This window comes from Pristis pectinata, chromosome 2 (assembly GCF_009764475.1).
Source record: "Pristis pectinata isolate sPriPec2 chromosome 2, sPriPec2.1.pri, whole genome shotgun sequence".
Classification (NCBI taxonomy): Eukaryota; Metazoa; Chordata; class Chondrichthyes; order Rhinopristiformes; family Pristidae; genus Pristis; species Pristis pectinata.
Window position 1 is genome coordinate 145,137,393 of NC_067406.1, and position 12,984 is coordinate 145,150,376.

General features: G+C 45.0%; 1 protein-coding gene across 1 annotated transcript in view; it reads right to left on the reverse strand.

The window, feature by feature from the left end:
• The window catches only part of LOC127580818 (diacylglycerol kinase theta-like), a 200,583-nt gene that overhangs the window by 61,380 nt on the left and 126,219 nt on the right, over positions 1-12,984 (reverse strand). The window contains 2 exon segments of the mRNA XM_052034735.1: positions 11,306-11,421; positions 12,494-12,532. Coding sequence (XP_051890695.1) covers positions 11,306-11,421; positions 12,494-12,532 — 155 coding nt within the window.

Genomic DNA, 12,984 nt, shown 5'->3' on the forward strand with positions numbered 1-12,984 from the left:
TGCAAGTTAGAGTGAGAATCACTAGTTGACAACTCATGGTAACTGTAGTTAATGTATATAAAAGAAAAGCAAACATCACCAGCTAACACCACTGGAGAAATGTCAGGTGCAGGGAACACAACTGATCACACAATTCTTGTCAGGTACATCCCAACAGGTCTTTCTATCTTAGTGTTAAATGTTTAATAAAGTTACAAGGAGACAAGAGACTGCAGATGCTGGAACATGGAGCAACAATCGATCTGCTGGAGGAACTCAGTGGGTTGAGTGGCATCTGTGGGGGGGGGGGGGGGGGGGGGGGGGGAAGGAATTGTTGATGATTCCTTTCTCCTCACCGATGTTGCTCAACCCGCTGAGTTCCTCCAACAGATTGTTTATTGCTCCACTAAAATTACAAACTCACCTTGAATGCTGCCTGGAGTAGAAGACCTGAGTTATAGGGAGAGGTTGGCCATGCTGGAACTTTATTCCGTGGAGCATAGGAGAATGAGGGGTGACCTCACAGAAGTTTATAAAATCATGAGGGGTATGGATAAGGTGGACAGTCATAATTTTTTCCCCAGGGTTGGAGAGTCCAAAACTAGAGGGTACAGATACAAGACAAGAGGGGAGAGATGTAAAAGAGACCTGAGAGATAACTTCTTTACACAGAGGGTGGTGAGTACCTGAAGTGAGCTGCCAGAGGGAGTGGTCAAGGCCAGTACAATTGCAACATTTAAGAGGCATTTGGATAGGTACATGGAGGGGAGGGGCTTGGAGGGTTATGGGCCGAACACGGGCAACTGGGACTAGCAGGGAGGACGGTGTGGTCGGCATGGACCAGTTGGGCTGAAGGGCCTGTTTCCATGCTGTATTACTCTGACTCTACAAGTTGGTGCTATAAGAAGTGTATTTCAAAACTGGATCCAAAGGATTTAAAGCCCCAATGTGTGAGTTTGTGTGAGAGGTAAAATGCAGTTAAATATCTTATCACGTAGATGTCACTGAGTTACTATAGTTGAACAAAAACAAAACCCTTACCTCAAATTACAAAGAGTACAGGTTGTTAGTCATAAAATTAAAACACAAATGTTATCAGTATTTGAAAATCTAAAAACTGCAAATGCTGGAAATCTGAAATAAAAACAGAAAATGCTGGAAATACTCAGTAGGTTCAGCAGCAACTGTGGCAAGAGGAAAATAATTAATGATTCTGGTCAAAGAGAGGGTGAAAAAAAGATTTACAATAATTGTTTCAAGCTGGAGGATTTCAGCTGTGAAGTTAGCAGAAGCGGGGCTGTTCTCCCTGGACAGAGGGGGTTAAGAAGATGTACAAGATTGTGATTGGTTTAGAAATGATAAATTGAAGGAATCTGGTCCCACAGCAGAGAATTCAAGGACTGAGGGACAGATATTTATAACTTTTGGCAAAGGAATGAGGGAATGTAAGGACTTTTTTTAAAAGAGAGAATATTGATAATGTGAAACTCATTGCCTTTAAGAGTGCTGGAAACATAAGTAATCAGGGCTTTCAAAAGGGATTTAGCTTGGCAAGAGAGAAAATAATTGTGTGGAAAGGATTAGGGAATATGACTGATGGCATTACTCTGCAAGGATTGACAAAGAGTCCATGGACCAAAACGGTCTCCTTTTCCCAAAAAGGTTGCGGGATTGGGAGATGCCGCAAAAAAAAAACCTTGACAAGTGCATCTTATAAATGGCACACCAAGTGGTGGAAGTAATGAATATTTACGTGGTGGATGGGATGTTAATCAATTGGCTCTTTTGTTCTGGATAGTGTTCAGCTTCATGACATTTCATGAAACTTCAGAAATCCAAGTGCAGAACATTTCATCACACTTCTGACTTATGCTCTGTAGGTATGTGAAAGCTTAAGGAAGTCAGAGGGTAGACACTCACCACCTTTGTTCTGCCCTCGTAACTACACTTTCTGGTTCAATTAAGTTTTGGCAGTGGTAATACCAATGAGGGTCAAAGGGAGGTACTTAGGCTCTCTCAATTTATGTGGTCATTGCCTAGTACTGTGACTATCACTTATTTGGCCAAGCTTTAACACACTAGTCATGTTCCATGAGGCAAACATGCGACAGACAAAAGAAGAAAATGAATTCACTGCATTTGATCCAACAGTATATCTTTAAATATTTGTACATGCTTTTATACTGCTTCAGATATTGTTGGAAGTTATGTTTAAGGAAAATATGAATGCAATGGAATAAATGCACAGCTATTGTTAACTTGGGTCTGAGGAATGTCAATCAGAGATTTGTAGCATTTTCAACGTTCAGTCCATGAGGTCAATGCCAGAGTTCACAAACTTGTCTCTCTGATCCACTCACAAGGTGCTTCCTTGAACTGACCTTTAGGTGCCAGGGGCTTACTGGTGAAGTTGTTCAGTTCTTTTCAAAAGGAACATTAATGGGAACCATGTGGACAGATACAGCAAAGGGGATGTACATTTTCTACATATTGTCTAAGGCAGACACCACAGACGTAGGTAGCTCCCTATTCTATATTCTACAACTAACACTTACCAGGTATCTCTTGGGAAAGCAGCTGATGACAAGAAAATGGTAGAACAGAGAAAAATGTCACAATGTTGCAACTTTTCAACTGAACAATCACAAATAAAAGTTCTTTAGTCTCTTGGGAATGGAATAAGCATTGGATCCTTGGAATTTGTAACATTCACTTTGGTATCCTGTGCAGTTTCTAAAGCTTTTATGTGAAGTTAGACAATACCACTCATCTGTCATTGGATGAAACAATTTCAATTTAAAAACAAAAGGTAAATTCTCTCTCTGGTACTTTAACTAAAGAAGCAAAATTCTTCTTACTCCCGAGATTGTACTTAATTATTTTTTTTCTCAGCAAAATTATCAACTAAAAATTTCACAATGAAAGCAATTGCAAAATTCCTATTCAAGTTCCTTTAATCAATGAGTTAAACTCTTAGTAAATGTTTAATTATTAAGCAATTCATTTCAAACAATGGGTAAAACACTCAGTCAATTGCAATCAATGGGTAACATTCCCGATCCATTGCAACGAATAAGTGATGCACAATATGCATTGCAATCAATGGTCAATGCTCATGGTCCATTGTAATCAACAGAATATGTTTTGCATCTGTTACAATCATTGGAAAAGTCATCCCACAAATTACAGTCAATGGAAAAACTCTGCCTGTTGCAATCAACTGAAGACACTCCCAATCCAATTCTGCACAATTCCAGACCCTCTTTGTCTGAATGAACCGCCACCTATGAAGTGCTCCTTTCAGTTGTCACTTTGAACTGCCATTGAAATTGCTCCTATTCCTCATCTGGCCTGTTGCAATGTGACCTTTCTTTTGGTAACTTCTAAACAAACAAGAACAAGTTACAGCCACTGGAATGATTCCAGCTGGATGAACTGGACTCACCAATCACTTAAGACTGTTTATTGGACTTGAATTTTGTTATGGCTCTCCAACTGTGGACTTCAACTACACCAGTCATTTTAATGGATGAGGTTCTTTAGCAAACTTTAATAACATTTCCATTGACACAGCAATGTGGCATGAATTCAGGTTTCACATGTTCAAATGCTGACTATTTTCTTCAATCACACACAAATCCGTCACTTTAGAAAAGTATGACGATACAAATGAAAACACCTTCACTGGCATAAAAGGGCACAATATGCACATTACATCAGATCAGGCACAAAGACAATCTATTGTTAGCCTGGACCAGCTGCTGATATCTAAACAGTCAAGTTGCAAAGGAATCGGACAGGCCACACCAAAATGTGAAAAGCAATCACGATGAGTGGGCTTGCCAATAGTAGCTTGTGCCTCAGGCAGAGAAAGCTGATAGCGTCACGCAATATCAGGCAAAATGCTCCCAGAGCAATGCATTCGATGCAACATGCTCCCGGCGCACCGCCAATGTACAACACTCTCAGGGCACCGCTATCAATGTACAATGTGCCGGGACACCGCCAATGTTCAACACTCTCGGGGCACCGCTATCAATGTACAATGTGCTGGAACACTGCTAGCAATGTACAATGTGCAGGGACAACGCCATCAAAGTACAACACACTCGGGGCACCGCTGTCAATGTAAAATGTGCAGGGACACTGCTAGCAATGTAAAATGTGCAGGGACACTGCTAGCAAAGTACAATGTGCCAGGACACTGCTATCAACGTACAACATGCCAGGACACTGCTAGCAATGTACAATGTGCCGGGACACCGCCAGCAATGTACAATGTGCCAGGACACCGCCTGCAATGTACAACAACGTGCCAGGACACTGCCTGCAACGTACAACGCTCTTGGGCCACCGCTATCAATGTACAATGCGCCAGGACACCGCTGTCAATGTACAATGTGCTGGGACACTGCTGTCTATGTACAATGTGCCGGGACACCGCTGTCTATGTACAATGTGCTGGGACACCGCTGTCAATGTACAATGTGCCGGGACACCGCTGTCTATGTACAATGTGCAGGGACACCGCTGTCAATGTACAATGTGCCAGACACCGCTAGCAATGTACAATGTGCCAGACACCGCCATCAATGTACAACGCTCTCGGGACACCGCTATCAATGTACAATGCACCAGGATACCGCTGTCAATGTACAACGCGCAGGGACACCGCTGTCAATGTACAATGTGCCGGTACACCGCTAGCAACGTACAATGTGACGGGACACCGCTAGCAACGTACAATGTGACGGGACACCGCTAGCAACGTACAATGTGACAGGACACCACTGTCAATGTACAATGTGCCAGGACACTGCTATCACTGAAAATGTGCCGGGTCACCGGTATCAACGTACAATGTGCCGGAACACCGCTATCTATGCACAACACTCCCGGGACACTGTTATTGATGCACAATATGCCAGAACACTGTTTTCATTGCAAATATCCTTGATGCACTGCTAATAAATGCAAAAGACTTCAGGAACATTGCAATTAGTCCAAAACACTCCCATTTGCAATGCAATCAATGCAGATGTAACGTCAGTTTCAAGAAAGGAGGGAGTCAGAAAGCAGGACACTCTGGGCCAGTTAGCTTAACATCTGTCATTGAGAAAATATGAAATCCATTGTCAAGGAGAAAATGGTGGAAAGATTCAGGTCAGATAGTGAATAGAGGAATGGAGTCAATGTGCCAGGTGTTGTTCACATTCCCATTTCATCAGAATCAGAGAAAGATAAACAAATTTAAAGATGGGAGAGCTGAAGAGTACACAGTGAAAATCTGTGGCAGGGTCTAAATCAGGATAGATTAAGTGACAAAAGGAGTACATGTGCAAGGTAGCAGGAGCCTGGAGGGACTGTAATTGCAGAATAATTACCTGAAATTATCAAATGAATGTGGAAGGTACGCCAGAAATCTGAAATAAAAATGCTGTGAACATGTATTGACTAAAATTGTTGGACTCACTATTAAATGTGGAAGGTTCTAACGTGGCTGGTCTAAGGACCAGGAGCTGCTTCTCAAACTTACATGGAATTCAAGGAAGGAAGAATGGTCAGGGGGGTGAAATTTAAAGTCAATGGTGACTGGATCTGCCTGCTCAAAACTGGGCATCCATGAGACATGGTGGACTATGAATCACCACAGCCTGTAATTTCACAGCCTGGCATTCCCCTCACTCTACCCGAACCACTCAGGGATCAACCCTGGTCTCATGAAGGATGCAGAAGGGCATGCCAGGAGCAACACCAAGTTTACCTAAAAATGAGGGGTCCAGCTGCTGAAGCTATAAACTCAGGACAACATGCGCCCCACAGAAAAGAGAGACAAGAGACTTTGGGGGATCAAAGGAAGAATTCTTTCACCCAGAGGATGGTTGGAATTTGGAACACACTGCCTGAGAGGGTGGTGGAGCCAGATACTGTCACAGCATTTAATAAGTAGAATAAAAAGTGGTATTAATGTAGGATTAGTGTAAATGGGTACTTGATGGGTCAGCACAGCATACTGTCTGTGCTTTATCTCTCTATGCTCAAAGTCATCTGCACCAGCCACATAGGTGACATGGTTACAAGAGCAAGTCAGAGGCTGGGTGTCCTGCTATGAGTGACTCACCTCCTGGCAGCATCTGTAAGGCACGTCAGGAGTGTATGGAATTCCCTGAGTATTTTGGTCACATGGTCTAGTCTGCTTATCTTCATTTACAATGGAAGTTAAAATTGTCCATTAAATCAGTCTGCCTTAGTTACACATTGATTTTAGTCTCTGCATTTATACCATCTACCACTTCAAATACTGCAGAAGTCTGAGCAGTCACATTGGTCATAATTTGATGCTGAAAAATCTTTTAAGGAAAGTTGTCCTTTTATTGACGGGGCACTCTATTCTCAGAGGTACAGATCACATAGACAAGAGAAACAAAGGACTGTAGATGCTAGAATCTAGATGAAAAACATGATGATGCTGGTGGAACTCAGCAAGCCAGGCAGCATCCGTGGAGAAAAGCACGTGGTCAACGTTTCGGGTCAGGACCCTTCTTCAGTACTGAAGATAGGAAAAAGGGAAGCGCAATATATAGGAGGGAAAAGCAGAGCAGTGAAAGGTGGACAAAAGGGGGGGGTGCGGGGTGGGCACAGGGTGGTGATAGGTAGATGAAGGTAAGAGATAGTGATAGACAGGTGCGGGGGAGGTGGGGAGAGCAGATCCACCAGGGGATGGGTCAAAGGTAAGGAGAGAAGAAATAGGGGGTAGAAAAAAGAAAGATAGGCTGGGAAAGGGAAGAAAAGAAGCATGGTTGGGGGGGGTGAAGGAAAGGGGGGTGGGGGTCACTTAAAGTGAGACAATTCAATGTTCATGCCGTTAGGCTGCAAGGTTCCAAGATGGAAAATGAGGTGCTGTTCCTCCAGTTTGCGCTGGGAATTCTCCTGGCAATGGAGGAGGCCGCTGACATTCGAAGACTGACATATCAGCGGTAGTGTGGGAGGGGGAGTTGAAGTGACCAGCAACGGGGAGATGCAGATCGCGGTTACGGATGGAGCGCAGGTGTTCTGTGAAATGGTCACCTAGTCTGCGTTTAGTCTCGCCAATGCAGAGGAGGCCACACTTGGAGCACTGAATGAAATAGATGATATTAAGGGAGGTGCAGGTGAATCTCTGTCTCACCTGAAAGGACTGTTTGGGTCCCTGGATGGAGGTGGTGTAGGGGCAGGTATTGCACCTATGGCGGGGGCAGTGGAAAGCTCCTGGGGTGGGGGAGGGATGGGTGGGGAGGAGGAGTGAACTAGGGAGTCGCAGAGAGAGCAGTCCCTGCGAAAGGCAGAAAGAGGTGGGAGGGGAAGATATGCTTGGTGGTGGGGTCCCCTTTGGAGATGGCGGAAGTGGTGGAGAATGAGGTGTTGGATACGTAGGCTGGTGGGATGAAATGTGAGGACAAGGGGGACCCTATCCCTGTTGGGTCTGGGAGGGGTGGGAGTGAGAGCAGAGGTGTGGGAAATGGCAGAGATACGGGTGCGAGCTCTCTCAACCACAGAATGGGGGGGAAGCCCTGGTAAGAAAAGAAGTTGGATATCTCAGATGTCCTGGAGCGGAAAGCCTCATCATGGCAGCGGACACTGCAGAGGCGGAGAAATTGAGAAAAAGGGATCGTGTCCTTGCAAGAGACAGGGTGAGAGGAGCTGTAATCGAGGTAGCAGTGGGCGTCAGTGGGCTTGTAGAAGATGTCGGTGGATGAGGAATCTCCTGAGATGGAGATGGAAAGATCGAGGAAGGAGAGAGAGGTGTCAGAAATAGTCCAAGTGAATTGGAGAACAGGATGAAAATTTGTGGCAAAATTTATGGAACTGTCGAGTTCCACATGGGTACAAGGGGAGGCACCAATGCAGTCGTCGATATAGCAGAGAAAGAGTTGAGGAATGGGGCTGCAGTAGGCTTGGAACAGAGACTGTTCAACGTAGCCAACAAAGATGCAGGCATAGCTGGGGCCCATGCGAGTGCCCATAGCTACGGCCTTAGTCTGTAGAGAGGAATCAAAAGTGAAGTTGTTTAGGGTGAGGACAAGTTCAACCAGGCGGAGAAGCGTGTTAGTGGAAGGGGACTGGTTCTGTCTCTGGTCAAGAAAGAGCAGAGAGCGGTGAGGCATCATGATGGGGAATGGAGGTATGTAGGGACTGGACGTCCATGGTGAAGATCACATAGTTCATCAAAACACCATCTCCCTTCCAGATCTCTCTCTCAGTACTATTGCAGAGAGCAGGTCACCCATTCTAGGTAGCCCTTTTTCAATCAAGCAATTCAAAAACAGATTATCTGGTCAAAATCATACTGTTGCTCATGGGAGCTTGCATGCAAAATGGCTGTGGTATTTTCTTCAATGCAGCAATAAAGAGACTATGAAGTAATTCATTGGCTGTACAGACTTTAGGGTATACTGAGGTCATGAAGATACTTCATGAACACAGTTCTATTTTTGTGTGACCTTTCATGGTAAAAGACGTTCATTTTGATTCCATTCCAATCATGCACAAAATATATTTCACACTGGATTGTTTTAACAAAAAGCAGTCCCATTTCCTTGGCAGAGTAAATTCCCCTTAAATGAGCAACTTTCACCATTCACTATTACAGGCCATGTTTTTCTAGAACCTTGAGCAAATATACTTGTTAATAATGAATTAGTTATTATAACTCAACCCCTAAATAAGTATAAATAGCTCATTGACTGGAGCACAGACACAAATGCAGTATTAGACAGCGCTGCACTGTGGGAGGGGCAGTACTGAAGGAGGGTCACACTGTGGGAGGGGTAGTACTGAGGGAGTGCCACACTGTGGGAAGGGCAGTACTGAGGGAGGGTCACACTGTGGGAGGGGCGGGTACTGAGGGAGGGTCACACTGTGGGAGGGGCAGTACTGAGGGAGGGTCACACTGTGAAAGGGGCAGTACTGAGGGAGGGTCACACTGTGAAAGGGGCAGTACTGAGGGAGTGTCACACTGTGGGAGGGGCGGTACTGAGTGCGCTCCCCCATCGAACTGATGGTGTGATTGTTAAACTCCAAAGGTGCAGTTGTGGAGGATGTTGGGAGGTGGGGGAGTGTGGGTTTCATCTCGAGCGGTGGGCTGGAGCAGTTTTCTTCTTGGAAGGACTCTGTTTTGCCAGGTGTTGGAGTCTGTGTTCCAGGCTCTGTGGGAGGGATGGTGCTGGAGTTTCATCACATGGACTTTCTGCTTATCTGGAGAAGACTCCCACCTTTCCTTTCTCTGCACTGCTCCTTTACGGGACTAATTACTGGTGTGCCCTGCTGGCTGTGTCGCTGTTTATCGCACCAGCAGTGTTTTGTGATTGCTGACTGCGTAGTGCCTTGTCATGGCGGGTTGTAAAGGCTCTAAGATGGCAGGGCCTCGGTCCTACGCAGCAGCTGCAGCTCCTGGAGGCATGGCTCCTGCAAAGTCGTCACCTTTCAGACTGTTGACTTTGTAAATGCCGTGTGCAGTTCTGTGCCTCTATGTCAGTTGGTCTGGATGGTGGCTTCCAGGCCATGTCAGAGACTGTGTGGGGGTGGGGGGGGGGGGGGGGTCGCGAGGTGAATGTAGTTGCGTTTACTTAGACGTTCGGTAAAAATTGTGTTCTTTTTGTGGTATGAGATGGAAAATTATTTGAGGAGTGTGTGAAATATGCAATAAATGCAAACTAACTGTAAAAAAAAAGGGGCAGTATTGAGGGAGGGTCACACTGTGGGGGGACAGTACTGAGGGAGGGTCACACTATGGGAGGGGCAGTACTGAGGGAGTGTCACACTGTGGGAGGGGCAGTACTGAAGGAGCGTCACACTGTGGGAGAGGCAGTACTAAGGGAGAGTCACACTGTGGGAGAGGTAGTACTGAGGGAGCGTCACCCTGTGGGAAGAGCGGTACTGAGTGCGCTCTCCCGTTGAACTGAAGATCTGACTGTATAAATTCAAAGGTGCAGTTGTGGAGAATGTTGGGCAGTGGAGGAGTGTGGTTTTCATCTCGAGCAGTGGGCTGGTGCAATATTCTTCTTGCAAGGACTCTGCTTTGCCAGGTGTTGGTGTCTGTGTTCCAGGCTCTGTGGAGGGACGGCGCTGGAGTTTCATCACATGGACTGTCTGTTTATCTGGAGAAGACTCCCACCTCTCCTTTCTCTGCACTGCTCCTTTACGGGACTAATTACTGGTGTGCTCTGCTGTTGTGTCGCTGTTTATCGCACCAACAGTGTTTTGTGATTACTGACTGCGTAGCGCCTTGTCATGGTGGCTATAAAGGCTCTAAGATGGCGGGGCCTCGGTCCTACGCAGCAGTTGCAGCTCCTGGAGGCATGGCTCCTGCGAAGTCGTCTTTTAGTCTGTTGTCTTTGTGAATCGCTGTGCGCAGTTCTGTGCCTCTGTCTGTATGTCCGTCAGTCGGTCTGGACAGTGATTTCCAGGCCATGTCCGAGACTGGGGGGGGGCACGCAAGGCGAGTCTTGTTGCGCTTACCAAGACGTTCAGTAGAATTATGTTCTTTTTCTGGTCTGTGCTGGAACTTAATTTGTAGTGCATGTGTAGTATGTAATATAGCCGTACTATTTGTTGATTAACAACTGTGCCTCCGTCAGTCGGTCTGGACGGTGGGTTACAGGCCGTGTCCGTGACTGTGGGGGGGGCAAGGCAAGTGCTGTTGCGTTGCCTGGATGTTCGGTAGAATTGCATTCTTTTTGTTGTCTGTGACGGTAGTTGATTTGTAGTGTGTGTGTAATATGTAATAAAGACGTACTGTCTGTATATATAAAAAAAGGGGCGGTACTGAGGGATTGTCACACTGTGGGAGGGGCAGTACTGAGGGACTGTCATACTGTGGGAGGGGGTAGTACTGAGGTAGCACTGCAGTATGGAAGAAGACATTATAATAGTTGGTTTGTAGCAGATACAATGGCACTACATTTAAGGAAAAAGACTGAACTCTCCCTCAAATGAACATCACAAAAAAATCTCTTGGGGCATGCTGTGAGGAAAAATCATTGTCTATTTTTTAACCATAAAGATCACGCTTTGTAATGTATATTGGAACATGCAAAAATAGTAAAAGATGTTTGCAGAAATGTAAATTGTTTCTATTCCTTTCGAAAAAGAAAGCTTTGCTGTTGCAATAAGTCTAAGTAGTAACTGCTTGATCATATTGGTGTAACAGCCTCCTTTAAAAGCTTGAATTCAGTGTTTACTGATCTTACTTTTGGCTATTTTGTCAATGCAGGTGATCTGAACTGGAGTCAACTGTCCCATGACCCTCCCCTGCATTCATTTTATAATAAGTTCCTGAGAATTTTACCTGAATATCAGGGATTATAACTGTTGAAAGTTGTTTGCCATTGATGGTGGTGTCTTTAACAAGCATATAAATCCTCTCTGCTTCAGCAAAGCATGAAATTTCCAGCACAATGGCACCTGAAACATAGTATGAGTAGCGTCAGTACCAATCCAATACTGCATACACATAACTGTGACCCTGGAGAACTAACTCCTAAATCATCAGCATTCTTTTGGAAAGATTGAGAATTGAGACATATGGGCAAGCATTAAGAATATGGGCAAGCCATCCGGCACCAAACAAACCAAAACATGAAGCAGATGTGAAACAGAGTTATCCAACAAACACAGTCAACAAGTGGTCTCTTCATTAAAGGAAGGAAAGCAGAACTCTGCCCTTCCCACTCAGTAAATATGGTCATTAATCAATTGTAGCTTTAAAGCATTTAAGTCCTCTCTGTTTCTGAGCTGGAACACAAGCTCTGTTTCTCTCTCTACAGATGCTGCCTGACTTGCTGAGTATTCCCAGCATTTTCTGTTTTTATTTCAAAGTACAGTAAAACTCTAACAATCCAGAGTTCTTGGGACTTCAGTTGTGTTAGACTGGCAAATTTTCCAGGGGACCTACTAAGTTTAAAGATTGTGCAGGAACCGGTGAGTTTCAGGGAACCGGAACCCTGGTGAATTACAGGGGAATACAGGACTGGGGCCCCAGTGAGTTACAGGAGAATGCAGGACTGGGACCCCGGTGAGTTACAGGGGAGCACGGGACTGGGGCCCCGGTGAGTTACAGGGGAATGCAGGACTGGGGCCCCGGTGAGTTACAGGGAAACGCGGGACTGGGGCCCCAGTGAGTTACAGGGAAACGCAGGACTGGGGCCCCAGTGAGTTACAGGGGAACGCGGGACTGGGGCCCCAGTGAGTTACAGGGGAATGCGGGACTGGGGCCCTGGTGAGTTACAGGGGAACGCGGGACTGGGGCCTTGGTGAATTTAAGGGGAATGGGGACACCAGTGGGTTTCTGGGAAATGGGGGAATCAGTACCCAGTGAGCCAGATCTGAAACGTGGGATTTCAGAATGGTCAGACAGAGGATCAGTGTTATACTGTACATACGTGGAAACAATAATGAGAGCTCGATTGCAATTCATTATTTGAACTTCATTTAAATAACTTCAGCTATTTGGTATTAAAATAAAACAACAACCTACCTTGGTCTGCGTATACATAACTAAGAGATACCACATTCCCTGGTGAAATAAACAGATTTAGTTTAATTTATTTTTTATACATAGATTCACAATGAATACCTTTGAAAACAGATTACACAATAGTAGAATGAAACAAATAGATGTGTGGCAGTGTTTAAATACTCAAGTTCCAATTAAGTAAAAACATTTTGCAATTGAGACCTGGAAATTGCTGATACTGTATAGGCAAAATCTTCATTGTCACAATAAAAATTTAATTATTTTAAGAATTGCCTTTACAACATTTTGAAACTGTTCCAATACACAAGAATGTTACAAGAGCATTTCAGTTAAAGGTTCAATTAAAACATAGAACAGTACAGCACAGGAACAGACCCTTCGGTCCAATGTGTCTAAGATGACCACGATACCAATCTAATCCCATTTGCCTGCACATGGTCCACATCTCTCTACCCCCGGCCTGTTCAGGTGTCTGCCTAAACGCCTCTTAA